Genomic DNA, 27,977 nt, shown 5'->3' with positions numbered 1-27,977 from the left:
CAGGATCTACGTAACCTCATAAATACATAAAAATGATTTAAAAGGTCTTATTCAACAGCCTAGCTGAGCTCATGTTTCACTGCATATCCGGCATCAGATGAAAAAAAATCCTTTTTTAAAAACGTGGATATGTACAGTATAATAACGTGGATCAGTACATGGCTGCATACCACATTTCAGCCCGACAGAGGGCAGCATAGCACGTTTATGTATTTTCATAATATCACTCCAGTTTAGACAGTGCGGTAGAATAGAAATATTTTTTTAAACGATCAAATGAGCTAAAAGTTCTTATGTATTATATGTATAACACATTATAACTAATTAGTATTAACTATAATTATTATCTAGTCTATAGCTAATCCTATGCCAAGAGGATTTAGCTTAAAATGTCACCAGCATCCCACCAGCCTAACTCAAGTCCTAACTCAATTTTACTTGTAATATTAATAATAAGATTTCACACTAAAAACCCTCAGTTTAGATCAACTGTGAAAATGTTACTAGCAATATCATACAGATATACAACTCTTTACAGACGTCCTGACTATATAAAATCAGTATGACATATCCTTAATGTAATGTTTTTACTATTGATTTTTACTAATGTTATTTGCTCTGATCTATAAATATTTCTACTAGTATATTTATTATAATAATTGCTACTAGTAATTATTAGTAAATATATCTAGCGTTATTTTGGACTAGTACTAGGTTGCAACAGCGCCCGTTGTGTTGCTTGAACCGCCTTTGAAACTACATATCCCGTGGTGCATTTCCTGCCGTCACTACACGCTTTTTTCGTGGTGTTAGTTAGCTAGCTCTCTGATACTGATCTAGAGTCAGCTATTTACACTCCACGGTAAACCAACAGTGACGATTAACAGGAGAGAAAGGGATCCCAGAGCGGGTAATTCAGGCCAGGATTTCAATGTGTGTTTAAACGACTGGCTGACCAGCCTACTTCCGTCTTCCACCGTGGAGAGGTAACAGCGTTCACTTGTCCAGGTTATTTTCTAGATAATATGGGTTTTAAGACACTGTAACGGTATATTATTCATCTCAGAACATAAAATATGAAATGATGTGATGAATTTATAGCTAGCTAGTCATTGTGAGAAGGCTACATCATGTTTTCGTTCAGGGTAGCTAGGCTAGCCATAGCTAACTCACTTACTTGCCACCTCTTAGAAATGGAAACCCGACGACGTAGCTAACCTATCTAATGCAGCTTAAACGTCTTAATGTAAACATTTATTAAACTCGCCGTTTTAATAATATGTCATTGCGTGTTAGGTTTTTATGTTTTGACAATATTGAGGTCTTGAAAGCTACTTCCTGGTACAGTTGGGCTATTATATGAGCAGGACTGTCAACTTTGTTCCTAGAATAAGATTCCAGTTGATCCAGTCCCAAATTGGCTCAGCTGAGGGCAGGGGAGGGGAGGGTGTGTTCAAAACTTTTAATTGTTTTACATTTTAGTTACACTCACTTTCGTTTAAACAGTATTCCTATAGGTTCTCCTGGACAGAATTTTATTTAACATTAATAAATAATTTGAAAGTAGAAATAAATATATCATTATTCATTTTCCCTTTTTTTTAGTAGACCCCCTGCAATTATGCCAACTGTCCTTCAGCACAATGCTGCTCAGATCCTTCTTGTTTTAGGAGTTAGGACTGGTTCATTGGTAGGGGTGTGAAGATGAGGAGACGGGGATGGTACATTTGTTGGGCCATAGAGACGAGGATGATTCGTTGGTAGGGGCATGGAGACGAGGAGACGGGGATGGTACATTGGTAGGGGCATGGAGACGAGGAGACGGGGATGGTACATTGGTAGGGGCATGGAGATGAGGAGACGGGGATGGTTCGTTGGTAGGGGCATGGAGACGGGGATGGTTCGTTGGTAGGGGCATGGAGACGGGGATGGTTCGTAGGTAGGGGCATGGAGACGGGGATGGTTCGTTGGTAGGGGCATGAAGATGAGGAGACAAGGATGGTTCATTGGTAGGGGCATGGAGTCGAGGAGACAGTGATGGTTCACTGGTAGGGGCATGGAGTCGAGGAGACAGGGATGGTTCATTGGTAGGGGTATGGAGATGAGGAGACAGTGATGGTTCATTGGTAGGGGTATGGAGATGAGGAGACTGATGCTTAATTAGTAGGGGTATGGAGTGGAGGAGACGGGGATGGTTCATTTGTAGGGGCATGGAGACGAGGAGACGGGGATGGTACATTGGTAGGGGCATGGAGTCGAGGAGACAGTGATGGTTCATTGGTAGGGGCATGAAGATGAGGAGACAAGGATGGTTCATTGGTAGGGGTATGGAGATGAGGAGACAGTGATGGTTCATTGGTAGGGGTATGAAGATGAGGAGACAGGGCTGGTTCACTGGTAGGGGTATGGAGATGAGGAGACTGATGCTTAATTGGTAGGGGTATGAAGATGAAGAGACGGCTGGTTTCTTTGGTAGGGGTAAAATATGATTAAATACTAATTAAATATGAGCAGCTTGGTTTTTTGTGAAAATATTCAGCAGCTAAAGTTAGAGAAGCAAAAGTTTCCTATTTTACTCACAGACTGCACCCATCATTCCTTCTGAAATGTTGGGTGGAATCCTTTATTTCTTGTTTTTCTTTAACTGAATTATTAGTGATTGTAGTTTAATAATTTAAATTAGAAAAACTATGTATAATATGTATAAGGGGCCCTGTCAGTATCAGGCATATATAATTGTTTTGATTGGTTCCCTTTTAAACTGTGTCTTGTGAAGTACTACATACAAGAAAATCAAGCCTTTCAAGAATTTCAGTTCAATATTTGTGGTGACGGTTCTTCTCTTCTAGGGTGTCGTCCAGCAAAATGTTGTCGGAAGGCAGCTCGTTCCTGAAGGGCATGGTCCTTGGTGGTATTTTCTGCCTGATCTTGTCTCTACTTGGGACCTTCAGTCCAGGGCTTCCATATCAGATAGAACAACACCTCCACCACCACCTAAAACCCCACAGTAAAGAGGACCTGCAGAAGTTAAGTAAGAGTCAGATGTCTGAACTCACCCAGCAGGTGAAAGTGTATTGCATCATCATGGTCACTCCTAAGATCCTGGTTTACTGGGCGACTGCCAACGACACGTGGAGCAAACACTGTGACAAGTCTGTCTTTTACAGCTCCGAATCAGCCAAAGCTTTGGAGGCAGTGGACCTGCAGGAACAGGACGAGTGGGCAAGGCTGCGCAAAGCCATCATGCACGCATATGAAAATGCAGGGGGCCTCCGCTGGTTCTTTGTGGCACGACCCACCACTTTCGCCATTATTGAAAACCTCAAATATTTGGTGCTGGTTAAAAATCCCAGCGACCCCTTTTACATTGGCCACGTGCAGAAGTCTGGAGAGCTGGAATATGTGGAGTATGAGAGTGGTATTGTTCTCAGCTATGAGGCGCTGAGAAGGCTTGTGGAGGTGTTTAAAGACGAGAGTAAATGCCCCGAGCAAACACACGCCTTATGGAAGCTAAGCGAAGAGAAGCAGCTTGCCACGTGTCTGAAGTACAGTGGAGTATTTGCTGAAAATGGAGAGGATGCTCAAGGCAAGGAACTCTTCAACAAAAAGACTGTGAGCACCCTAATTTCGGACAGCATGGTCCAAAACCCTAATGATGTTGTCGAGGCCTGCTGCTCTGATATGGCCATCACATTCAGCGGGATGTCTCCCAGCCAAATGCAAGTTATGATGTATGGAGTGTATAGGCTGCGGCCGTACGGACACAACTTTCATGACTCCTTGACGTTTTTGCCTCCAAAAGGATCAGACAATGACTGAGGTCGATCAGTGAGACTACTGATGTACTACATTGGTCTTGGTGAGGGCCAAGGCAGTGTTAAACATGATGTAATGTGTTGTATGACAACACTGTTCTACATTTGGAATCAAGTGCATTGCGGTTTACTTGGAGAATGTTTCTATTTTTCAGACAGTGAGTGAAATTTAATTTAAGAGCCTGCAGGTGATTCATATGACTACATTACTTTAAGGACCAATGCACCAGAATGAAAATTGGCTGGAAAAAAACCCACTTGCTTTATTTATGCCTTTATATGAACATACTTCACATTAAAACTACATTGTTCGACTAAATACACATTATTATTATTATTATTATCATTATTATTATTTTATATATATAACCTGGTAAACTTACTTGGGGATGTCCTGATCTGATGCAGCGGATCATGACTGGGGGCCAATCCAGGCGTATTTTAATGAATCGGTATGGGCCATTTTACTTCCAACCCAGTTACAAATCCTTGTTTTAACCACAGTGTCAAGGTGCCATTAGTGGACATTATTCCCAGGGGAAGCAGTGCGGATGTTCTGAAAAGGTTCATAAGAGGTTAGGGTGTGCATTGTGGAACGGTTTTACAGTGGGACAAGAAAAGAGACCATAATATCTGAAGTTTTATAAAACTATCACTAAAACACTTTGTTTTACCAGCAGGAGAACCACATGCCTTTCTTTCATTTTTAACCAGCACTATGGAGCACATTCACGCCATTGATAAGACTGCAGTGTTTTTAAGGAACTGGGAACTGATTGGTCAAGAGGGAGAGTCAGACTGGATTATAATATATTAAACACACCATAAAACAGATGTTTTCCCAATAGTCTCTATTTAACTAAATCAGTCAGTCCAAAATGTCTCATTATAGAAACTGATACTAAAAATAAAGTGATTTTACTTAAGTATTAATCAGCAGCTCATCTGATCTAAACTGTGTGGCTGGATTATTTATACAAACACAACAATTCGATCGACATCAACTGATACTCAGCATTAGGAGGCTGATTCAAACAGGTGGCAAAATAACTGCATTGGGACATTCCTTAAACATAATGAACATATTACAGTATGAACGCTATAGTATGTGCATTAAAAAACCTAGAGAGCAGACAGTCATCCAAGGCAATGAATTATTATTTTTCATAACTTTTTCACTACTTGTGAATCGTTTCATTTCAGAACTCGTGGCTCCACATGGTTTGAGAATCTGTATCCTCTCTTCATACTTCACATGGACAGTGATTACAAATCGCTTGTCCAAGATCCCTCATAGAAGCTGTGAAATAGTTACATCTTTATCTTTTTTTTTGTTTGGTTGTTTTTATCTGCTGCTGCAGATATAATTCAGATTTAATAATATAATTTATAATTTAAGTTATTACATTTTGGTTTGGCCATCAATTCCCATTTAAGGCCCCATCTAATCTTTCAAAAAAACCTACAACCAACCACAGGTGCTAAAAATGTATAAGTCCGATATTGCGGGGGGACACAACCTAATGTCTTTCAATTAAGGGGTTATTTCTTTTGCTGTGTGTGTGTGTGTGGGTGGGTGCTCAGGGACTATGAATGTACACAGTTAAGTTGCACAGTGTGGCAAAAACAAAAAAAAAAAGGTTTTGCTCTGAATGTAAGTAAAATATCTGGGAACAGAATTGGCGTTACATTGGTGTATTTTGAAGACTGGATGCATTTGATTTGATCTATAAAATGTGATTAATCATTTTTATTTGCACTGTTGGGTGGGTAATATTACATAAAAAATGATTACATGAAAACTATTTTTAAAAATTGCGACAAATGTCTAAAGAAAAGGCACAATTTATTTATTTCTGAATAACTTAATTCTTGTAATTTTAAGGGTTTTTAGTGGGGGTATTTAGTGCTTTTCTTAGATTATTGGTGCTAGACAGACAAAATGAGAGTTCCAGATTAATTAGTTGTTTTTGTTTAAATCTTTAGCTAATAGTTTCTATAAGGTCAGATGAGGATATAAGTGTTTTGTAGCTCAGAATGCATATCAGTTAATATAAAAGGTGTTGCATTGTCAGAATAAAAAGAGCTGGAATAGCGAACCCTGTGAGCAGCACGTTAAATTAAAAGGGGGAAAAAATCAGTTTAAAATAACTTGAATGCAGGTTTTATTTGTGCATCAAAATGGCATTAGTTCATAAGTTTTGGTGTGATTTGCAGCGGAGTCCAATGAAGTACAGTAGACAGGGAGACTGGCGGTAGCAGTTCAGACATTCCAGCACATTCACAGGTCTGCATTACTTGTACGTCTTCATGTGCCACAGTCCATCATTGAGGTAATGAACATTCTCAATCCCAATCCCCTTGTTTACTTTCTCTCTGTTCAGGGGGGAGAAAAAAAAAAACAAACAACAAAAACAAACATTGCTCCATTAATAGAAATGTCTCTGACATTGCCTCTGATATGATTAAAAACACAAGCTCACAGAAAGAATTTGCTACAGTTAAAATTATTTATTTTCTTATACTTGGTTATGCGCCCTCTTGTCTTAAAAGTGTCTGTCCTGCCAGGTGAGGATCACACCAGTCTCTTCAGATACCGCTACACTTGTCCACCCCTCCATGGACTGGGTGCAGCAATTTCAGCTTGGTTTTGTGTGCATCTATTTAAGCATTTTACCAACTGTGATGTGAACAGTTGTCATTCAGGAAAGTAGGAGTTTTGACGTTGGAAGTTGTTATGAATAATTGCATTTGCTAAATGCCATAAATGCTTGGATATCATGCAAAAAGTTGATTCCAAAGATTGGACAGGAACTAACTCAAGAGACTGGTGTAATCCTTTTATAGATTCATTTATTATTTTGGTATTATTATTATTATTGATGTTGAAACTGGCTAATAGAAAGTAATGGAAATGTTCAAGTGTGATTTATATGTTCATTTAGCCCACACAGCAAGAGCTTCAGGGGAAAAACTGCTAATTATTGCCTGACACCGGTTTGCCTGAATCGGATTTAAAAATTAAAATAACCAAGTATTAGAAAATAAATAATGTAGGCAAGTGATCATGTGAAACCATACTATACACTATGTTAAATATCAGAGCTGTGTTTTCTGTAGAATAGACAAGTACACTTACATGTTGTCTGCAGACATCTTCATGACTCCCACAGAGAGTGCATGCTGCTTACCTTCTGCCATTATTGCCTGACACAAAGAATCAAGGGCAAAAACCAACTTTTTTTCTTAACCTGACAGTTTTATAAGTATGCGAATATCAGTATCGTTAACCGTTTATGTATCGACTAAGGTGTTCCATGCTCTGTTGTCGTATCTTATGGGCATAGGGAAAGAACATTTCAAAGGATACGACTACTGTGTCAACATCAGCAGGGTAGAGTTTTGCTCCTGGTGACGTCAGCCCGGGGCACATGATATTTGCACCACTAAGAACAAACTTGATGGCTCCTTTATCAACTTGTTGGTGTGGAAGGATGAAGGGATCTGTTGAAATAGAAATATTTATTCATCAGCTCATACAGATGCATGATAGCCTTGTACAAAACCAAAATAGCAGGACAATATAATGAAGTTCTATTGTTCTGAACCACCATAACAAAATGTTCTGGTCACTGAAGTCACTGTTAAACTAGCTTCTAGTTTTGCTAGAAAAGTAAAGCTATAAAACACAAGGTGTCCTAATCCTTGTATCAGAAAGAACTCAACAATCCAGAGGTATACATTCCTACAGGTAAAACAAGACTAAATACACCAACATTAGAAATGAATTGAACCAAAGCACAGACTTACTGTCGTCATCCTCATATTGGGAGCACTGTGGCTAAACTGGGGATGCTACAGAGTATGGAACACTCACTAACTCTTTCAGAGATTTTAGCTCGCATCTTTACTTTAGCCTACTGTCTGTATGACTGAATAACAGTTATGAACTCATCTGCCTCAATATGAATAAAAACAAGAAGGATGGCCTTCCAGCACAATCCATGCTCTGGCAGAACTACACAGAGGCTTCCACTCTAAATTTTTCCACAATTTCTTCATTCTGTTCTCAGTCCTGCACACCAATCTGCCTATTCAACTTTTTTCTGACTGCTGAATAGCATAAAGGTTAGAATTCTACCGGTCTTTTATCTGTACCATCTTTTGACATATTTCTACATCCAAATTTATGCACCAAGGGAGAAGGATTTACAGATCAATTTCACAGAGGAAGAGTGGGAGGTGATTTTAAAAGGGTTCCTTCATTTAATGCAAATTTCTTCACAGAAGGTATTAAACCAAGGATAGACTCAATAACATTTACTTGGTATATAATATACATGGTATGGTTACAGAAATTTGCTGCAGTGTAAAAGAAGCTATTCTAGTGCTCAGTTCCTTGAAAACAGAAGTTTGGCTGTGGAATGTCAGGAGAAATACAGCAGTATAGAAAAGAAGAGAAGGGAGGGTCCTCCCCCAATTAGGGCTTGAAATAGTAATCCCCAAATCGACCTTCTGTCTAACTTGCTTGTAGAATGGATGTAGCAACACTTATTTTGTGAATGGATGTAGCAACACTTATCACAGTAAAAAGGCTCTTTGACAATCAGAAGAAAGATGTACGCAAGACAAAACAAATAGGGTTTGTTTACCACAAGGCCTGATGCCATGATTTTTAATAAATCCCATGGATCATGTGAAAAGTTAGTGATATTCAGGTTCAGAAACCCCACAAACTAAAACAGTAGGGTTCAAAGAAACCCATGGATAAAAGTGTAACATACAAAGCTTAATAAAATAAAGGATTTAAATAAAGTGGCATTAGGATGGAACAAATTAGGGAATTTGTCAGCATTCTGTGATTTTAATGATTTCCATAAATTAAGCTCCAATCATGTATTTGTGATGATAACATTTCTTACTCTAACTAATTGTAACCTGTAAAAGCAAACAAAAAAGAAACAAAAACTGCAGCTGCTAGAACTACGGTTTATTTACTGACTGGCAAAACTCACATTTGTGTAGGAGTCTGAGGGTTGGGAAGAAAGGTCCTTCTCTCTGTCTGAAGAAAAGCAGCTCTCCGTTTACTGTCAGAATTTCAATGTGTTCATGACTGCAATACAAAAAACAGAACAAAAAAAAGAACACACCATGCAAAATTAAGACCATTGCTCATTAAACAAATACATAAAATTATCAATGGGAAAAAAAGATAATTTGCAAATTCTTGTGTTCAGGACTTTTCCTACCATCTCACGATTTTGACCGGATCCTTTTTGGGCATTATCTGGTTGAGCCATGCATCAATATCAGGAAACTGGTCGATGAGCTGATTCTTAATGCCTTTTATTACTGAAGTCTTCAGTTGAATGCAGTTAGAAACATTTTCCTTTTCATCAAATCTGGAACAGCCAAGAGAAACCAAGAATTTAAGCACCTGTGCACCCACTCATTCATGCCATTATCTAAGCAGAAAATCATGCACACATGAGCCAGAAGCTTCAGGTAATGTTTACGTGAACTATCAGAATGGAGAGTGAAAAAAGGCTCAGGGAAGGCTGGTTCAATATTTCAGAACTGCTGATCTCCTGGGATTTTCAGCACAACAGTCTCTTGAGTTTGAGTTGACCCAGAATGGTGTCCAGAGAGAGACAAAAACGCCTTGTTGTACAACTGTAGTGAGCAAACAAGCCTCCCAGAATACATTGCATGTTGAACCCTTTACAGGACACCACCACTGGACAGTTAAAATTGAGACCCGCCATCCCTTAAGATCCACAGAAGACAAACATCCTGGCACCGAAGTGGTAGAACAAACTTCCCCTGGGTGTCCGAACAGCAGAGTCGCTCGCTGTCTTCAAACGCTGACTTAAAACCCACCTCTTCCGAGAGTACTTGGGCAAGATGTAGCGTTGATTATTATGGTCTCCACGTTGACTTTTGTGTTTAGTAGTATCTAAGCTTAGCGGTCTCTTTGGATACAAACTAGCTAAGGGTATTTTTCTGAGTAAACAGCGAAGCACTTTTGTAAGTCGCTATGGATAAGAGTGTCTGCTAAATGCATTAAAGGGAAATGGAAAAATGTAGCTTGGTCTGATGAATCTTCTTCTTCTGATTTCTTCTGAGGCACACAGAGGGCAGAGTCAGAATTTAGCACCAACATCTTGAACCCATGCATCCAGTCGGTCTTGTTTCAACAGTCCAGGCAGGTGGAGATGGTGTAATTGTGTGGGAAAGGACATTTTGGGCCTATTAATACCCATCAATCACTGTTTGAATACCACAGACTTTAAGTACTGCTGCTGATCACGTCCCTGCCTTCATGGCCACAATTTACCAATTATCTAATGGCTATGTCCAGCATGGTGATAACGCACCAGATCACAACACTGGTTTCATGAACAGGAAAATAAGTTTAGTGTTTTCAATGGCCATCGCCTTCACAGGATCTGAATCCAATAGATCACATTGACCTCTTGAAAAATCTGCAGAAACTGTGTGATGTAAATCAGGCAAACCATGGAGCAGAATGTCAAAGAAAGGATCTCCAACATCTTGTGGATGTGGAACCCATGCCATGAAGAGCTGATGCTGTTCTGGGAGTAAAGGGAGGTAGTATTACCTGCTCAGTATCCTTTTAGAGTTCGTGCATATATAAACACACACAGTTGAAGATGGCTCATTTCTGGTTTTACAGTGGAAATGTCACAACCATTACTAACGAACACTGCAGTCCTCGCATTTGATAAAGAGTCTAGATTGCCGGAAAAGCTTATTTTAAATCATCTCGACCCTGTCTTACCTCATCTAAACGCTCCCGGACCTTATAAAAGCTGTTACGAACAAAATATAAGAGCTTCAAAGACTCGGGGTTCACAACTGTACTTCCCACCTAGCACATGAGCTAGCTGCAGTGGCCTTGCATTTGGACTTTCCGTTCCACCTTAAAAACAGTGCATCTGTGCCAGTCTCTCACCAGCCACTGGGCTACAGTCGCCTGAACGTGACGGTAGCAGCACTTAAGGTGGAACGGAAAATTGGGAAAACAGGCCAAGTAACTCAACCTGCCTCCATACTGCAGTATTAAAAGACCACAGACACTCATGTCGAAAAACGCCATCCGGACGTTCCCTAGACTAGATCTACAAGAACTGAGCAGCTAATGAGTTTGTAGCTTTTCACACAGCTAGCTGCTAGCTACATGCTTCAGTTCAGTGAAAATCATGCCTGCTTGAGCGCGAGCTAGCTAGCTAACTTTAGCCTAGCCAGAAGCCCCAGCCCCAGCCCCAGCCCGTGCTTACTTCTTAAACATTCTTGCTGGTCGTCGGTCGTCTCTTGAGTTTCGTAAATGATCTCTTCAGGAGGAATTAAAGCCAGCAGCGATTAAAACAGTAACATTTAACAGGAGCTGATGAGTGAGTGACTTGAGTTCCCACACCAAGCTCCAGCACAGCAGGTGACGCCCGTTTGCGACAGTGTTCGACGCTTGATGACAACCGACGAAGTGGCACGGTGTCGTTTATAATATTCGTGGTAATAAACAAAAATATTGGCAAAATAAATTAATTAATTAAAATTAAAGAAAAGATTAAAAGCCTCCCAGGGGTCAATAGAGTTAATAAAAAAAAAAAAAACATCCTCTGTCTAATTTAAATTTATATAGAGATTACCCTGCCCTTAACACACATGGGGGTGTTTCACAAAGCAAGGTTTCTCAGATAGACTGTTTAAAAAGACTGACCACTGATTTATCCCATTAATCCCCCAAAAGCCTTTAAGGACACAGTTAAACTAAGAATGGCTGAGAACCAGTGCTCCAGCAAACCTTCCTTAATTTTATGGATATATTAAAAAAATAGGGCCACAAATAACACTGCAGTAAAAAAGGGGAATGATCATGGAAACACATACACTTGTTTAATCTGTAGCAAATAAAAACAGGCAACCGTATTCAAACACCTGACAGCCGTCCACTTCAGCATGATTTATCGAAACACCATTGTCACACAACTCAGTTAGTCCAGTGATGCCATACAGGAGATTCTCAGTGTAATATGCCTGTTTTAGAAGGTCAGGGATGTACAAATGTGGAGACACTAGAACAATGCAAGTGTAACGCTGTGCTTTGAATAGAAACTGTTGGGTTTCTTGAGACTTCTGGGTTCTGTTTCACGTATTTGTAACTCTGCTCACTGGAAGTGAAACTTTTTGGGCCAGTTTCACAGGAGCATTTGAACCCTTGAATACTGAGCAAGATTTATATACTTATAGAATCATTCATATTAAATTACTACCATTATTATTATTATTATTAGCATTTTTTCCTAAGACTCTGTGGCCAGAATATCACCTGTAAGGTGTTGGTTGCAATGTTTATGTAATATGTATGTATATACAAAAATAAACAAACAAAAAAATAAACACAAAGATCTGAGTAGAAAGGAAAACATGAGAAAGTGGATGCACCAACATGTTAGTGTTAACAGCAAGAATGAATACTGTGACAAAACAAATGCTTGGTTTTTCCATTTTGGCACAATTGATTTTGTTCTCAACCCAGCTTCAGTTGTTCAACATCCACCCATTTGAAAATCCCCTGAAACGTAGAGCTGTGAAGATTGTTTAACTGTGCTTCTGCATGTATGGTATTCCCCATTAAAACAACTGAGATGAAATCCTAGTTTCAAATGTTATATACTCATATCTAATACAACACTGACCGAACAAATGTCTCATTTTATTAGTAATCCTTCTTCATTTTTTCCCCCCCAAAACGTGATAAGAACATTTTGCACAGGATACACAGTGACTTAAAAGGAAATGTGACTTAAAAATAAACAGAGAATGATGACAAACAAACAGACTTGGAACCAATACTGAAAATAAATACAGTTTTTCTTTCAGTAAATTAAAAAAAAAAAAAATGAAAGAAAGAGAAAAAAAAAAAAAAAAAAAGCGCGTGTGTCTGGGATTGTCCGATTCTTACTGAAAAGCTCTCAAACTGAACAATATATAATATTTTTTCTAATGGGCATGCAGTCCAGTGGAAAACATACCCCTGACAAGACCTGGTGGAGTAATATCCATTCAGTTGCCAGTCGCTGGGTTAGAGAGGGTAAATTTAACATCAACTGGAGCAAAGATTTTTATTCCGTACGTTCACTGAGAACAGCCTCCTCTTTCTTGGGATTCTCCATTCGCCTTCTTTCCTTTAATCTATCCATTCATCCGTACATCCATCCGTCTGTATCTCTTAAGCCACATAGTTGTACTGATTGGGGTTTTCTTTATCTCTTTCCATGTAGTCCCTATCAATGAGTGACTCTATCCTCTTCTTTAAATCAGCAGGCTGGAAAGCAAGGACAGAAAGACAAAATGTATATATATGGTATGATGGAACTCACACATATACACTGCCTTCATATTAGTGGAGCAAAAACATTTGCACTCACCTTGACTGGGAACTTGAGTTGGTTGTAGACCTCAGACACCAGGAGGTTATGGCTCAAAGTCTTCCTCATCTTCATGATCCGGACGATGGCGGCATCAATCTGATACTGCCGGTCCTGGAAGACTCTCTCTGTAGTGCTAGCTTGTTCTTCCACCTGCAATACATAATCAAGCAAACAGTCAGGAAGTTCAAATCGGATGTTCTTGCTGCCAGAGTGAAGAGGTGAGACGGTGAGAAAGAATGGGTGCCTACAGTTTCTTTCATCTGGATCTGGTTGATCTTGATCCTAAAGAGCTTGTGTTTGAAATCATCGTTGCAAGAAAACTTGTCTCCGTCTTCTACGTCTTTGCTTTTCGGGGTTTTTGTGAGAACTCGTGCCTTTCCGCAGGCAAGGGACTGCAAGGTGCGCCTTAGTTCGCTATCCTCTGTACACAACAAAACAATTACGTAGCGGAGGTTATTTACAATTCATCCCTTGCATCACTTCTATAATGAGTTCACTTCAAATCCCAGAATGCATTGCATTCTGCATCAAACATTTAATAGGTCATTTAGCTCCTCTGAAAGGCTGTGGTCAAAATGGCTGGCCTGAATGGCATTTCACAGTAATTTTCAAATTCACTTTTAAACACATTAACATCAGTTGCATTTCTCAAGCGTTTGTTAGTATTCATTTTAATCTGGGTTTCAGACCACATCAGCTGTGCTTGACATATGGAACATCCATCAGACCAAAGCCCTTCTGCATTTATGTTTTTTTTCCATTTTGTTCTTTTTTTTTTTTTTTTTTTTAAACATGCATGAGTGAAAAGAAAACTCTGCAGAGATCCAGTCAAATCACTCCTATTTCTACAGAATCATAAACTATATTTAATATCATAAAAGTAGTACAATGTGACCATCTTTGTTGCCTAGCAGCTCCTGTACTGTATTAATGGTGTTTGGAGGCTTCATTAACATCACACCCACAGAAGTCTCTTCGCATGTATAGTTTGCCTCCCATACATTATCCCCAAACCTCCCCTCCCTTTAAAAACAACAACAAAAATCTCACTGTTCTGTTCGCTTTAAAGTACAAGAGTTGTTTTATCATTTTATTTCAACTCAGGGTATACACACTACCTTAGGGAGGCTTATACAACATTAGGTAAAACTCACTGTTAGCTTTATGCCCTGAAATATGAGGTCGGAATATCAAAAAACTGCTTTGTACATTTTCTCATGATGTGACAATTTAAAGTAGTGTCATGGATGACTTGGATGGTTTGAAAGCAGGATGCATTTAACAAAATCAGCCATAATTCATTATCAATAATAGCCGTTCTATCTGAAGACATGCTGAGAAGATTTACTGCAGATGAAACTGTAATTCTGTCATTTCCTGCTTAGACTGAATGCCAACACTACAAAAGAATACATGAATTATTCAGGCCAGTACTACAAGGACGCAGGCATTTTACTGAAAGACAAGGACACACTGAAATACAGAAACTCAACACATACCAATTCCTGTAGCCAGCTTAATCTCTTCCAAGGAAAATTCCTCTCCTTCGTTAAACATAAGCAGAACTAACGTTTGAAAGAGTGACACCTGAAGCTCTTTCTTTCCCTGCAGGAAAAACAACAAAACAAAACTAATTTAATTGCTTATTAATTAATTATTAATAAAATCTCAACCATCACCAGCTACAAACTAGTGGCAAATATTTTTTTTTTGCTAATGCCCAGTTTGCCACACAATTTAACTAGCTCTCCACTGAAAATTCATTTTAGTCCAAGATCAAAATGTACTTTGTAGAGTGGCCTGGAACATTAAACTCCCATACCTCCTTGAACTCTGCTTTCAATACACAGTGTCCTAATGTTGACTGCCACTGAAGTTTCCTTCCGCTGTGCTTCCCCAAATAAAACGTCTTAAAGATTTCCTGCAGTCTCACCATCTAGGTGGATAAAGCAACATAAACACCACTAGTAAGATTCATCTTATTATGAATCGTATAAGTCATCATTCAGAATTATGCTGTTGAAGATAATAATAACACTATTAAGGGAATTATTATTATTTTTTTTATAATAATATTTTTTAAAATAAAACATTGATGAACAAACCTCTGGAGGCAGATGCACTTCCATAGGGACGTAGGTTGGCCAATAACCCATGGTCAGGATGTTTACCGTCAGCTCAATGTTACCGGGGATATTTTGGCACTGCATGTACTGAAGTGACAATTTAAAAAAAACAGAACAGCAAGTTGATAAAACCGTGCTCAATCAGTCACAGGTGCAGTGCATTTTACTCAACTTCAATAAAAGCAAGATTACTACCTGTTTGAATTGCACCATGATGTCTTTAGAAAGCTCCATGTCCTTGAACATTCCTTCCAATTTACTTGTAAATGCAGCTCCACATTCTAAAATACAGAATAATAAATACAGTCAGTATAGCCCTGCAGATTTTGAGATTTAGGGATACACTGATATGGGAATTTACTGACTGACCGATATTTTTTCCACATACATATCTGTAGATGTTGATACATAAACATTTACAAATACACACAAATTGGGACACGTACTGTAATTAGCATTACAGCATATGGATTAGAAATATGTACTTGGTGAGCGTGGTAAAAAGAACGTAAAATGAAAATTAACATAACTTACAACATAAAATGAAAGATTTCAAATAGTCAGTCAAATCTAAATATCTGTCTGATGCCAAAATATATTTTATAGGAAGTACCTGCTTATCCGGAATCCAAATACTTTGTAAAACTTATTCTAAAATGATAAATGATTCTGCATGTGTTTACAGTAGTTTTAGGCATAAAAAAACAACCATGCTGTGATCATCTTGTGTAGCACTCACCGTGTTTCAGTTTTGACAGCATTGACTTCTCTGCATCTACAGAGGCACTTTTTCCAACTAACAACCTCTTTGCCAAATCTTTCTTATAGAAGGCCTCGAAGACATCTTTACCTATGAGGACAAAAAATGCTTTAAAGACAAATTCAGGCAGAAGGTTTTAAATAAGAAGTTGGAAAACCAAAAAAAATAAAAATAAATAATAATACAATTTATCAGTGCTTTACCATAAATGAACCTGAATATGATCATAATCTTGTCCAGCATTTTCTCAAGTTCCTCATCTGTGGCTTCTTTATTTCCTGCCCTTAGCTTTGAATCCACATATTTAGCTAAAAATAAGAAAAGGAAAAAAAGTAAATAGTAAATCTTAAATTAAACGTTTAGAACTTTGAATCAAACTCTGAAAAAGAACTAATAATAATTCGGAGCAGAGAATGAAACTAACCTATGAGCTCTGCAGGTTTGTTTGGCCGCTTGTTGATGAAGGTCTCAAAAGCTTCTTTCATAGCATTTACAAATTTTTCATTTTTCATGAAGCACACATCAATGATTGAGTCCACCTTATCTTTGAAATCTAGCAGCTCCTGCACCATTGTCTTGTCTTTCTCTGGGTTGATAACTATTGTGCTACCAAAGGCCTGTAGAATAAACACGTGAACAGTTTTTTTTTATACATAACACACAGTAAGCCTCGCACTTGTGGACATGTTTCATCTACCTTGATGTACTCGATCCAGTGCTGCAGGAGAACCTGCACTCCACCTCGAACACGACTGAACAGCTGATACAGCAGAGATAAATCCTGGATACGGTTCTCATCCAGGAGGTGATTTAAGCCTAGGAAAAACAATAAAATGACACTGTGTTTGTGGACACATGCTCGTCCACTACCCTGAGCAGTACGCCTTTTGCGGCCTCTACTTTTCTGGGAAGGTTCTCCATTAGATTTGGGAACCTTGCTGTGAGGATTTGATTGCATTAGATATCAGTCATTATTTCTGCACCACAAATGCCACTCCAGCATCCATCTTTTCCATCAAAATGATACAATGTGCAGAACTTAACACCCACGTCGGCAATGGGTACACTTTAATATAGCTTAACTCCGTGATGAGAAGGCCCGTCCACAACCTCACATGTAGTGTAAATCCCAATAAAGGAGTAAACAAAAAACACAATTGTTCGTTTTCAGTTTTCCGAGTGGTACCTTTCTGAAGTGTTGCAGTCAGATGTTCACCAAGAAGTTGCTTTTCTACAGTGGCAATGAGGGGTTTTCTATGAGAGATCACACAGGAGGCCATTCACATCTCTCATGTCTTCATAAAGAAAAATAATAATAAAAAGCTGTTTATAGTGTGTGGAGGTCTTTAGACTTACTGTGTGCTCTGGTCCAAGTATGTGATGACTCTGTCTGCCTCCTCCTCCAAGCGTTTGTTGACATGATGTAGGTACTCTGGCACCTTTGGATCAAAGTGACGTTCCACCAAGTTACCATTTACTGGTATTAATAAACCAAAATGACCAAGTAGTCACACTGTAGTAAATCAATATGCTTGCTGAAATACAATGTCTTATAAAAACGTAAAAAGACGCTCAGAGGAAACTAGCATTTCTGCTGAAGGTGCTTATAAATTTCCTCTAGCTGCATTACCATAGAAACAACTAGCTATGGACATAATCTACGTGCTCTAATGCACAAATCACCTCTCTCTCCTGCATTAACCGCTGGCCCTCGGCAGCATACAGTCGATTTGTCTCCTCCAGAAAACGTTGCTCAAATGAATCTTGATAAATCTGTCCAAAGCAAAGTAGAGTCATTTTTAACATCACTTCTCCACCAAATGACCAAAACTCTGCTAAGACAATGATAACCACACAGATAATGTAGAATTAATGCACTATAATTAAGCTATAGAGAATAGAGATCAAGAAGAGGCTGGAAAAACTAACATGTCGATGATGAAGTGTCCGAACAAGTTTGGGTTTTTAGAACTACTTTGTAAACTAAAAAAGTCCCTTCCTGTATAGAGGGTATGCACAGACTTCAAGTTCCTGCTGGAACACAGCCCCTTTAATTAGGTGTGGCAAAACCTTCTGTAGCACGGCTGCGTTTTTTAGGGAAAACAGGCAAACTGGGAATTAAACAAGCGATTATCTGCTAAAGGCAGATCCAGCCAAATTACCAATCGGTAATAATGTGTGGGTCAATGGGTAATAATGTGTACCCTGGAACGTTCAGCTAACTGGGGATCAAATCACTCAAGTGTAGAGGAGAATCCCCATATCTGAGAGCGCAGGGTCAACTGAAGTCCAAGAAGTGATTTTGATGGTTTTTAGGCTCATTTAGTAGACTGGTTCATCCAGGTTTTGCTTGCTTTCCCTTTTAAATTAAAACTTTGCATGTGGCTGAATTCGCATCTATGGTGGGTTTATTATTTTCCCACCGGTTTTCAGAGCACGACTTCACCAAACAGTGTGCTCCCACACGTTTCAGTGCCTGGGTTCCAGAACTGCAACAATCCATATGTTTCTCTTTGCAACAATTCATTTGTTTCTCTCTCTTTTTAGCTTTTGGTCTTTTATGCAAAGGATATTTCAGAATGCTTGCTGAATCTGTTTGTGCAGTCAATCGCACAGCAGCTCCTGTTTTTTGTGTTTTAGCTGCATTTACACACTGAACGCTAACTCCGCCACTCAGTCTGTCTTTTTGCCACTCAGTGGGCACGACCACAGAGACTCCTGTGGAATTACGTGCATACCCCTCTATAATGCAATACTAATGAGGGAGTGGGAATCCATTTAGGTCAAACCCATTGTTTACAGAATTGTGCTTAACTTCTTACAAAGCTAAAATCTGCTCTGAAAATATTTTAGCTGTCACAGTAGATAATAGACTTTTCTTTTTTTTCACACAATTTATATGGCAATAATTTTCCACAGAGGATCTATACAGTAAAGTAGCCTAAAACAGCACATATGTAATGTGAACATATCTATCAGTAATACCTGCAGGTCTGAAAGCATACTCAGTAAACTCCTTAGGAGACTTCGGTCTATGGCCTCCCCACTGCGCTCTCTCTCAATAAGCAGCAGGATCCCATCAATTGTTTTGCTCTGCACTTTCAAGTCACTGATGATGTAGAAACGAAACAACTCCAGTCCCATGTCCCTGGAGATTATTTTAAAAATAAAAAAAAACAAGCAAAAAAAAGAATAAACATCCATAGCAGAAACAAATATTCAAGAATACAAGCAGTACATTTAAAGTAAAGATGCAAAGTGCTAAAGTGCAAGTAAAATCATTGTTCCTTTCTTCCAACTTCCAGCAAGAGGGAATACATACCAGATTGATGGCAGCATTGAATTTTGTAAAACATATGTGCGGTCCAAAAACAAAAATATACTCCTTATCATGATCTGGTGAAAGAAAACCAAAAACAGACAATTTAGAGACTATTTGGTGTGTCTCAGTGACAACAGATTTACATATATGGTTGTATGTGAACGTTTGGGAACCCTTGGTCAAACTGAATAAATGAAACAAATGAAAAGTAGCCTTTTCAGCCAATCAAACACAAAACAAATATAAAATGGTAAAAGAAAAAACAAACAGTACTTGTGCATTAGAATTTGCTAAAAATATTAGTCCTGTGCCAATTCTCTCCCTAAGCCGTTAATAAAGTTGTAAAAGTGTGACTAAAAGAGTTGAAGAGTTTAGAGCAGAATTGGGGCACACTGTCTCACGTTCCTTCAACTGTAAACAACACTGCTGTATACATCACTACTGCTCCAAATAACGCAGTTTCCACAATGCTGGGTTTAACAGTTGTTGTTACTTTAGCTGTTTGCTGCTAAAATGAATATATGGTCGGCAGCAGAGAATCATTTCACTATTTAACAGCAAATTTCAAAAGTTATTTTTCCCCCAATTTCAGAATGATCAGATACATGGCCAGCAAACCAAGTCAATGCTGATAAAGAAAAAAATGTTTTTCTTTTTAAGTCTGAGGAACAACACAGGTTTGCACTGAAACAGGGATAATTGCATTTACAAATGTGTGATTAGATGACAACTTATGAGAGGGCACATTAAGTGCTCACAGGGGTTCCTCGTGAACGCCCTTATTGGGAAAATTAATAGAAATGAGACACCCTACAGCCTTAAACACCAAGTGAGGGGTGCTACTTGAAGGTGTCTGTAAATACCATATTTCAGGTGACTGCATACAAAAATAATTCATTTCAAATCTGTGATTAAAAGACGCTCACATGCAAAAGTAATCAGTTCTACTGTAACAATAATGACAAAAGTTCAACAACCACTGATGTCAGTTACACCTGCAATAATGTATACGCACAGAGTAATAAGGGTAACAGTTAATATGAAGCTTTGCAGCTTATCCATTGAACCTTAGCTCAGAGGCCTTCGCTGTAGTGCAGTAGTTGCTTTGGGAAGTAACATTTTGTTGCTAGAGGCAGAAGATTAGAAATCTAACATGACACTATGCCTGAATGTGAATTTTTTTTTTAGGGAAAAAGCATTTTAGGTGTGGAGAAGCTGTTCAAGAATTAAAAGAAAGTTGACACTGAACCACAACAGGACAGAAAATCCACATCTTTCAGGTACTGAAAGGAAAAGAATAAAAGTCATGTCAACAAAATTAGTACTCTTACCATTTGTCTGCAGTGGTCTTGCCAACATTTATCTATCTTCTTCAAGAAAAGTACACTGTCTAGGTAGTCCGTAGCATTCGAGTTAAGGAAAAAGGAAATGCAATGACAAAAAAAATAATCTAGGCCAAAAACAAACAAAAAAAACAACAACAAAACAAAAAGATGTCACCCACAATTTAAATATCTCTTTCATTTATACACACCAGAAAACATATGAATGAACACAGCAAGCTGCCCAAGACCAGTAGAAAGCTTGTGCATGCTGAAAAGGATATTCTCTGAATTGATCGATTTGCGCCTTGATGTGATCTTCACAAACTGCTCTTAGCTGCTTATAGAGCTTGGGAGATATCTTATGGGAGCACAGATTCTCAACAGCCTGAAAATGTGAAAAACATGGATTCAGTGACACTTTCCATATTAAGCATACACAAAGACCCTGACATTAACATCTCATTAATCGATGAACACGTTGATCAACATGATTCAGCACTCACTCCGGTCAACCAAAACGTTCGGGATCTGATGTGTGTTTCTTTAGTTTACAAGGACACATGCTAAGTTAATGGTGCCAACGAATGCTGGGCTTAGACCGTCACCAATATCATCTGTATATTGACATACTACATATTATACAATGTCTCTCATCCGCTTAAATTGTAGATTGTTCAATGTGGTTTGGAAATCAGTATGACTTATTTTATACTATAAACACAAGAACAGATTTCTGTAGTTTTCGCAGCATTACTACTGCATAATGAACAAATGCTAACTGTAGACACTGAATACAGCTGGTTACTGTAGATCTGTAGAAAAATAAATAAGAATCATGGTCAAAATCCAGTGGCGGGTGAATTCTACAGTAATTTTTTTTATCCTGTAGATCACAATATTTTTATCTTGTGCAGGATCTGTTTTCAGCATTTTGCATTATTTCTATTTAGAAACACAGAAATCTACAGTATGTTAGTTACATATGCAAGTGGTCTGTTACCTCAGCTTGCTAAGGTTACTAGCCGAAATGTTTTCGGCTCGTATATTTCAGCTGGCAAACAGTCAGTCTGTGAAGATGTAGTAAACTGTGTGAAAAGTGGCGCTTAAAGCTTTAGTTCCTTTAATGTAAACGAGTAGAGAGCAATGAGGAAGCTGAACTCAACTCTTCCTGCGGCCAGTCTACGGTACTGCATTGTTTCGTAATGCTAGCTACACCGCACTGGGAGAGAGGGAAACGTTATACGAGCATAGCACTACCAAAATAAACAATTTATACATTCAGTATTTATAGATTTTGTTATACATTGACATTTGGTTGATGACATCATACATTTGGTGTAGGAGTAACATTACTGGATAAACGTTTGTGTGTGCCCATGCAAATCGTCACTCGATTTTCTATTCCTAGGTATTACAAAATAAAATAAAAAAAATAATAATATAGTAGTAATATATAGTATAACATATAGTACCTATCTATTAAAATACAACACAGTAAACGAGTAGTGACAAAAATAGGATCTTTATTTTACCATTTTTAATTTAGTGCTAATAATGTAGTAATGCCTTTTAAAATAGTGTAATATTTGCTGTGATAAAAAGTGAAAGCAATTACAGTCCTGTGATTTGCTGTAATAAAAAGTGACAGCATTTTATATGCACTGTTATTAAATTAACAGTTTGCATACTGTGAATGATTTTTTTTACAGCGAATTGCCGCCAGCAAGTTACTGTACATTTCAAAGTGTTCTTTTTACAGTGCAGAAGAATACAGTTTTCTGTACAGCGGGACCACCATTTTTAATAACCGCAGATGGACATCCCTGACACTGGAGAACATAAAACTGCCGAGCATTAAAGATGCTAAACCCCCTGCAAGCAGATTTAGACTACAATTGCTGTTTTACAAAAGTATGCGGAACTGAAATAGCAAATCTTAGAACATGTGTAACAATGTGTCCGTATTGAGCAGCTGGGAGCATACCCACCTGATAGAGTTCCTCCAGATTGTACTTTATTGAAGTGCTGTTCTGTATGGCTTCAACTGCTTCCTTTAACTTCTGCCAGGTCTCATGTGTATAATTTTCTGGTAATTTTGGCTTTTCTGTGAAGATATGAAAGAATTTCAATATGATTATAAACATATCACCCTGGGTAACTCTAATTACAAACACTAACCCTTTAAAAGGTTTATAAACATAATATTTTTAATAGCCTTAATCCTTACAATCTACTACATTAGGCAAAGGGTTAAATCTATAATATAGTATGATCGATTCATAACACTCGTGGTGTAACAGGTCACGGATTATCCATGTACATATTACCACCCGTTGTTCAGTACATGTGAATCACTGATTAAAGCAACACTATGGAAATTGGCATTTCTTCCCCCTGGGCTCCCCCTACAGGCCAGGGTAGCAACAGTAGAGACACTGCTATCCCTACTAGTCAGTGGAGCATCACAATTATTGTTATTTAAAGGTAAAATACATTGTGTAGCTTAAATCGCCAAACCATAGCAGTGTGGAACACAGCTTGCTTCCATTTTTTCCAGTAATCATTCCCTCAATTCTGCAAAACATGAGCAGCTGTCACGTGAATGGAACATATGGGGGAAATGTGCTATGATTTGTAGCCATTTTGCCATTAATGCCAGGAGGCAACACATGGAGCACGGCCATAATCTGCAGCATTATATATTAGTATGAGACATCTCTTCAAGTAAGTCAACCTCAGGTCCATGGACTCCACTATTCACTGGAGTGCCAGAGAGAGGCAACTGCTCCACTAAACCGCTACATCACAAAATAGACCAAGTCAAAATAAAAGTCACTTTCAAATAAAAAAAAAAAAAGCCATGAACACAAATAAGCAGAGAATGTCAAAATAAGACACTGACCTTAACAAAATACTAACATACATATTTTCAAATTCAAAGGTAAAATTACAGTCTGACCTTCCTCTATCCAAACCTGTTTGGATCGGTTACATGCGACTCACTACATAACACTGAATACTGCCACCTAAACAAACATGTACTGCACAAAAATCTATAAATATCAATGATTTTAGAGTATGTATGCATATTGTATACAGTTGAAGCATGGTCCAATAAGTGCTTACAACAAGTCTGCATTTATCTCAAGTCCATATGACTTAACTAGGGCTGGGCGATGTGGTAAAAATACTATATCATGATATTTAAAGACTTTTTTGCGATACACAATATTTAGCACTTACCTCATTTAATACATGTAAGCACAGACTAAAAACATCAGTAGCGACAAATTCTTATAATCTACTTTTCATATACTCTCCCGTATTGATTACAGTCATTTTTATTCTGCTGCATATAATTAAATCAGTCTAGTCACACTGTTGAAATGTGGTAATGTGGTAATGAAACCTGCAGCTGATCAGTGTTCTTTAAGCACTAACCGTATCCTCGATATGCTTAGAAAAGCATAGTCATCACAATAACTAAATTTATCACGATACAATAAATATTGTCATATTGCCCAGTTCTACTGGTAACATTGCAGCCACTGCCGCCAACGACAGCATTATAAAAGCTGTTATTTCTAAGACTCCCTATGGGACTAAGGTCTAATTTCCCAGAGAGGCCTCAAGCCTAGCCCTGGACTACATTTGCTTTTCGATGAAGAATCTCCAATCAGAATGCTGTGGGCACTGACACATTATTATCAGGATAAATAATGTGTTTACTGTACATATAATCAGTACTTCTTGAGCACTGACCAACTGCATGTTTTATTAAACAGCATAATATAGATGATATGAAAATTAATTAATTAATTAAAATTATTATTATTATTATTATAAGGTCTGTGTGGCTTTTGTTTCACTCTAATTTTGTGTAAATTAGAGTAGTCTCCTGCTCGCTCTCTTGCTAGTTGTGTTGGCCTTTTCAACATGAAATTAAAAATATTGCCAAATAAAAAAAATGTAAACAAGAGCTGTCATCTCACATTTCCCATCTCATACCTTCAGACCCTATACTGCTGCTCTATGTTTCCTCACATCTTAAAAGCAGTCCAGGCTAAACATATAACTTTAGCATGAATGGGCAGAGAGTGGTTTTCGCTGAGTGCATAGACTGAGAGGAAATTCTGATTTACATTTAGATAATACAGATTAATTAGAGATGGCGCAATAAACACCTCTTTCCCAATCCTGAAAACTTCAGCACCAGCCAACAACAATCCAGTACTTTCGGCCTTTAAAGCGACACTATGGAAAATTGGCATTTCTTGCACCTGGGCTCCCCTTACTGCCGGAGCACATGCTTTTCTGGACAAGTTGAGAGATACAGAACCGTTACTGGAAGACAAAGAAACGTGTGCACTGAGGCGGTGGAGTAATACTACAGTATAGACAGATCTCACACAAACGTGGCTCTGGTTACCCACTCAAGCCTTATCCTGCCAGCTTCTCAGGTAGGCAGCATGTTACGCTGGTCCATCACTTCACTGCCTATAATAAACACCTGTATGTGATCATGACTGGTTTCTATCAGAAATCTGATTTTAAAATATTGTGATGTTGAATGTTTACCAGTAGCACCCAGCACTGCATTGTTAATTAGTCCAGAGAATAATAACTTCTAGGATGGACTTGTTTGTGACAGGTGATCTTACAACATTTCCATTTTGTGCCGGATCTGGATTTAGACACCGTGCAGGCTGACTGCCTGGCCGGGCCGGGCCGGGCCGGGCCGAGCCGAGAACCAGCGTTTCTTCCAGCTCCACTCACCCTTAAAGTTCTTGATCACAAGTTTCTTGGCTGCGCCCGGTTTGCTGTTTGCAAAGGTGGCCGAGCCGGCGGACTTGGTGAGGCCGTTAGCGTGGTGCGCGACCCCCGCGGCCAGGAGCGCACTTTTAGCCTTGGAGCAGGATGCCGTGGGAGAGTCCTCGGCCATCTTCACATCCAGCCCTAGGAGATCCAGCGGCTCTTCGAACCTCAACTTCTTCTGGATGTGCTGCGTCGAGTTTGCCGAGCAGGACGCGGCGGCAGCAGCAGCAGCAGCAGCAGCTGCGGCGGAGGAGGAGGAATGGCAGGCGGCTTTGGGGGAGGACGGCACGGGCTCGGCGGGGTCTTCCCTCTCGGCGCTGTGGAGCTTCCTCTTCTTGGGCGACGTTAAGCCGCTGTCGCTGCGGACATCCGAAGCTGCCGGTCTTGACTCTTGGGTCGGCGGTGGGGGATTAGGGGAAGGTAAACCTGTTGGAAACATGAAAAAAGAAATGCAAAAAAAAATCAAACAGACACTCTACTAACGCTACGCTCCCGGAGGCTGTCGCTGGAGGAGTCTCTGTGTTCCGCGGCCTTGGTCTTGGTCTGCGAAAAGCCCCAAAAGCACCGTTCTGCCTCTTTTTGGGAAGAAACGGACGATAAATTGCAAACTGTAGCCCTACTTGGAGCCTCTCTTTTCTTGTTATTGCTGGCGAGAAGAAAGATGGTCGGTTACTGCTTCCTCTCGGACACACTCTTGAGCGAGTCTTTCAAGTCCAGTTATCCACTTTTCCAGGAAGCGGCGGCGGGCGTGCTTGGAAACTTTTGTTTGTTTATTGGTTTTATATAAAGAGACGTGTTTCTGCATTCACTGCAGTAAATCGGAAGGTGAATAGTTTGCAATAAACTTTTGCAATGCGGCGGATTGACCTACCGGAAGGACTTAGCTAGCATAGCCGCCGCTATGAGTGGTTTTTTTTCTGATGGAGTCCAAACGCAACGGTGGAAGCGGCCAGCAGGGGGCGACTGCAGCCTCAGTGCGCTGCCACTGTGCCAATGGAATCCACCAAGACCACTCTAATGAATGAAGTGATTTATAACGAAAGAGAGAAACGACCAAACTAGGCATCACACCCGATCTGGTTTAAAGTTTAATCCTGTTAAAGTTTGATCAAAGGGAAAATGTTACCTAGAAGAGCTTGCTATAATAATTCGGGCGCTGAAAAAACGGAGGTTCTCAGACTAACTTTCATGTACATGTAAAACCAGTCCTACATAGAACTGAAAAAGAGTCTAGACACTAGAGCAATCCTTTTTGGTGTTATTTACAAAATGGTATTTAAACCTAATCTGTAGCTTCTCTATCATATAAGAGAACCATATAACCTGGTACCCATTATACCAGATGTTTTATTTTTTATGGTTGAAGATTAACAGCTGTAAATTGCTAGGCTCTTCCTGGCTAAAATTATTGAACAAAAATCATCCCTTTTTTCAGCTTAAGATGTCTGGCTTACGGGCAAAACTGTTGCCTTTAATAGAGGACTCTTGAAGATTGTGCACTTAGTGTGATAAGAAGTAATGCCACAGAAACTGCTGAGTTTAGTATAAAGTGATGGTGTTCTGTATAGTGTAGAGATTTGGATTTGGAAAAGTTTCAGACTTTCTAGTGCACAGTCAGTGAATAAACAGTGTGTGAATTAAAAACCATTCAGAAATGACCTGTAGTTCAGATATTAGCTGTGACTTTATAACACAAATTAATTCATTAATATTAGCAACCAAAATGGTGGAAGAAGGATAGCCTGGCAAGGTTGATGTACAATCTAAGTGAACGGCTTGTATATAGTACTGAAAGGGTTATTCGTTCTCAAGTTCAATAATACCAACTCTAACACATCATGGGATCTCAGAGTACTAGTGCATCCTAAAAAATTTAACATTGTGAAAAAGTTATTATATATTTTATATTCATTTTTTTATGTTTTACTTTTGATCAGTATAATCAGAAATCCTGTATCTCAAATTATTAATATTTATTTTCCAGTTTGAGTAAATTACTACTCAAACAGTATAAAAAACATGTATCTCCCGGGTCTAGTTCAGACAATCATTGACACTCTCTACAAGGAGGGTAAGTCACAGAAGGTCATTGCTGAAAAGGCTGGCTGTTTGGGGAGTGCTGTACCAAAGCATACCAATGGAAAGATTTCTGGAAGGGGGAAATGTGGTAGGAAAAGGTGCACGAGGAGCCCTTTGGAGGACTGTCAAGAAAGGTTGATTCAAGAACTTGGGCTGAAGCTGGTGTCAGTGCATTAAGAGCCACCGTGCACAGACGTCAACAGGAAAGGAGCTACAACTGCTGTATACCTAATATCAAGCCACTCCTGATCCAGAGACAACGTCAGAGGTGTCTTTCCTG

The 27,977-nt window shown here is 39.0% G+C and overlaps 3 protein-coding genes across 4 annotated transcripts; 1 reads left to right on the top strand and 2 right to left on the bottom strand.

Moving 5' to 3' along the window:
* The first annotated feature begins 823 nt into the window (after positions 1–823).
* On the top strand, positions 824–4,759 carry c1galt1c1 (C1GALT1-specific chaperone 1). Of its 2 annotated transcripts, none has more exons than XM_072663361.1 (2): positions 824–986; positions 2,850–4,759. In XM_072663361.1, the coding sequence occupies exon 2, from the start codon at positions 2,866–2,868 to the stop codon at positions 3,817–3,819; it is 954 nt and encodes a 317-aa protein (XP_072519462.1). In that variant the 5' UTR covers positions 824–986; positions 2,850–2,865; the 3' UTR covers positions 3,820–4,759. The 2 variants fall into 2 exon arrangements, with proteins under 2 accessions (XP_072519462.1, XP_072519463.1); XM_072663362.1 differs by having other exon boundaries at positions 956–1,008.
* Positions 4,760–5,963: 1,204 nt separating this feature from the next.
* Positions 5,964–11,302, bottom strand: mcts1 (MCTS1 re-initiation and release factor). Its single transcript, XM_072663363.1, has 6 exons — positions 11,117–11,302; positions 9,065–9,217; positions 8,831–8,928; positions 7,186–7,319; positions 6,955–7,022; positions 5,964–6,191 (listed from the first exon to the last, which is right to left on the bottom strand). The coding sequence occupies exons 1-6, from the start codon at positions 11,125–11,127 to the stop codon at positions 6,110–6,112; spliced, it is 546 nt and encodes a 181-aa protein (XP_072519464.1). The 5' UTR covers positions 11,128–11,302; the 3' UTR covers positions 5,964–6,109.
* Positions 11,303–11,713: 411 nt separating this feature from the next.
* cul4b (cullin 4B) lies at positions 11,714–26,402 on the bottom strand. Its single transcript, XM_072663470.1, has 20 exons — positions 25,580–26,402; positions 22,792–22,907; positions 21,085–21,188; positions 20,810–20,879; positions 19,479–19,552; positions 19,142–19,304; positions 17,840–17,929; positions 17,513–17,595; positions 17,343–17,410; positions 16,854–16,972; positions 16,581–16,773; positions 16,360–16,464; positions 16,136–16,246; positions 15,592–15,677; positions 15,376–15,483; positions 15,093–15,206; positions 14,770–14,875; positions 13,519–13,691; positions 13,268–13,420; positions 11,714–13,164 (listed from the first exon to the last, which is right to left on the bottom strand). The coding sequence occupies exons 1-20, from the start codon at positions 26,055–26,057 to the stop codon at positions 13,069–13,071; spliced, it is 2,610 nt and encodes an 869-aa protein (XP_072519571.1). The 5' UTR covers positions 26,058–26,402; the 3' UTR covers positions 11,714–13,068.
* Between the last annotated feature and the right edge of the window lie 1,575 nt (positions 26,403–27,977).

The sequence above is a fragment of the Salminus brasiliensis genome, chromosome 19 (assembly GCF_030463535.1).
Source record: "Salminus brasiliensis chromosome 19, fSalBra1.hap2, whole genome shotgun sequence".
Classification (NCBI taxonomy): domain Eukaryota; kingdom Metazoa; phylum Chordata; class Actinopteri; order Characiformes; family Bryconidae; genus Salminus; species Salminus brasiliensis.
The sequence above is the reverse complement of the archived record's forward strand: the minus strand, read 5'-3'. Positions and strand labels throughout refer to the sequence as shown.

Excerpts from the sequence above, each read along its gene's own strand:
- mcts1 (XM_072663363.1), bottom strand. Across the intron at positions 7,320-8,830 it reads CCTCAGACTCCTACACAAAT|ATCCCTTCATCCTTCCACAC; the intron begins GTGAGTTTTGCC and ends CTATTTCAACAG. Across the intron at positions 7,023-7,185 it reads CTGATGTTGACACAGTAGTC|GCAATAATGGCAGAAGGTAA; the intron begins GTATCCTTTGAA and ends TCTTTGTGTCAG.
- cul4b (XM_072663470.1), bottom strand. The coding sequence starts at position 26,057 with ATGTTTCCAACAGGTTTACCTTCCCCTAATCCCCCACCGCCGACCCAA. Across the intron at positions 17,596-17,839 it reads GGTTAATGCAGGAGAGAGAG|GTGCCAGAGTACCTACATCA; the intron begins GTGATTTGTGCA and ends TTTGATCCAAAG. Across the intron at positions 15,207-15,375 it reads AAGTGCATCTGCCTCCAGAG|ATGGTGAGACTGCAGGAAAT; the intron begins GTTTGTTCATCA and ends TTATCCACCTAG.
- c1galt1c1 (XM_072663361.1), top strand. The coding sequence starts at position 2,866 with ATGTTGTCGGAAGGCAGCTCGTTCCTGAAGGGCATGGTCCTTGGTGGT.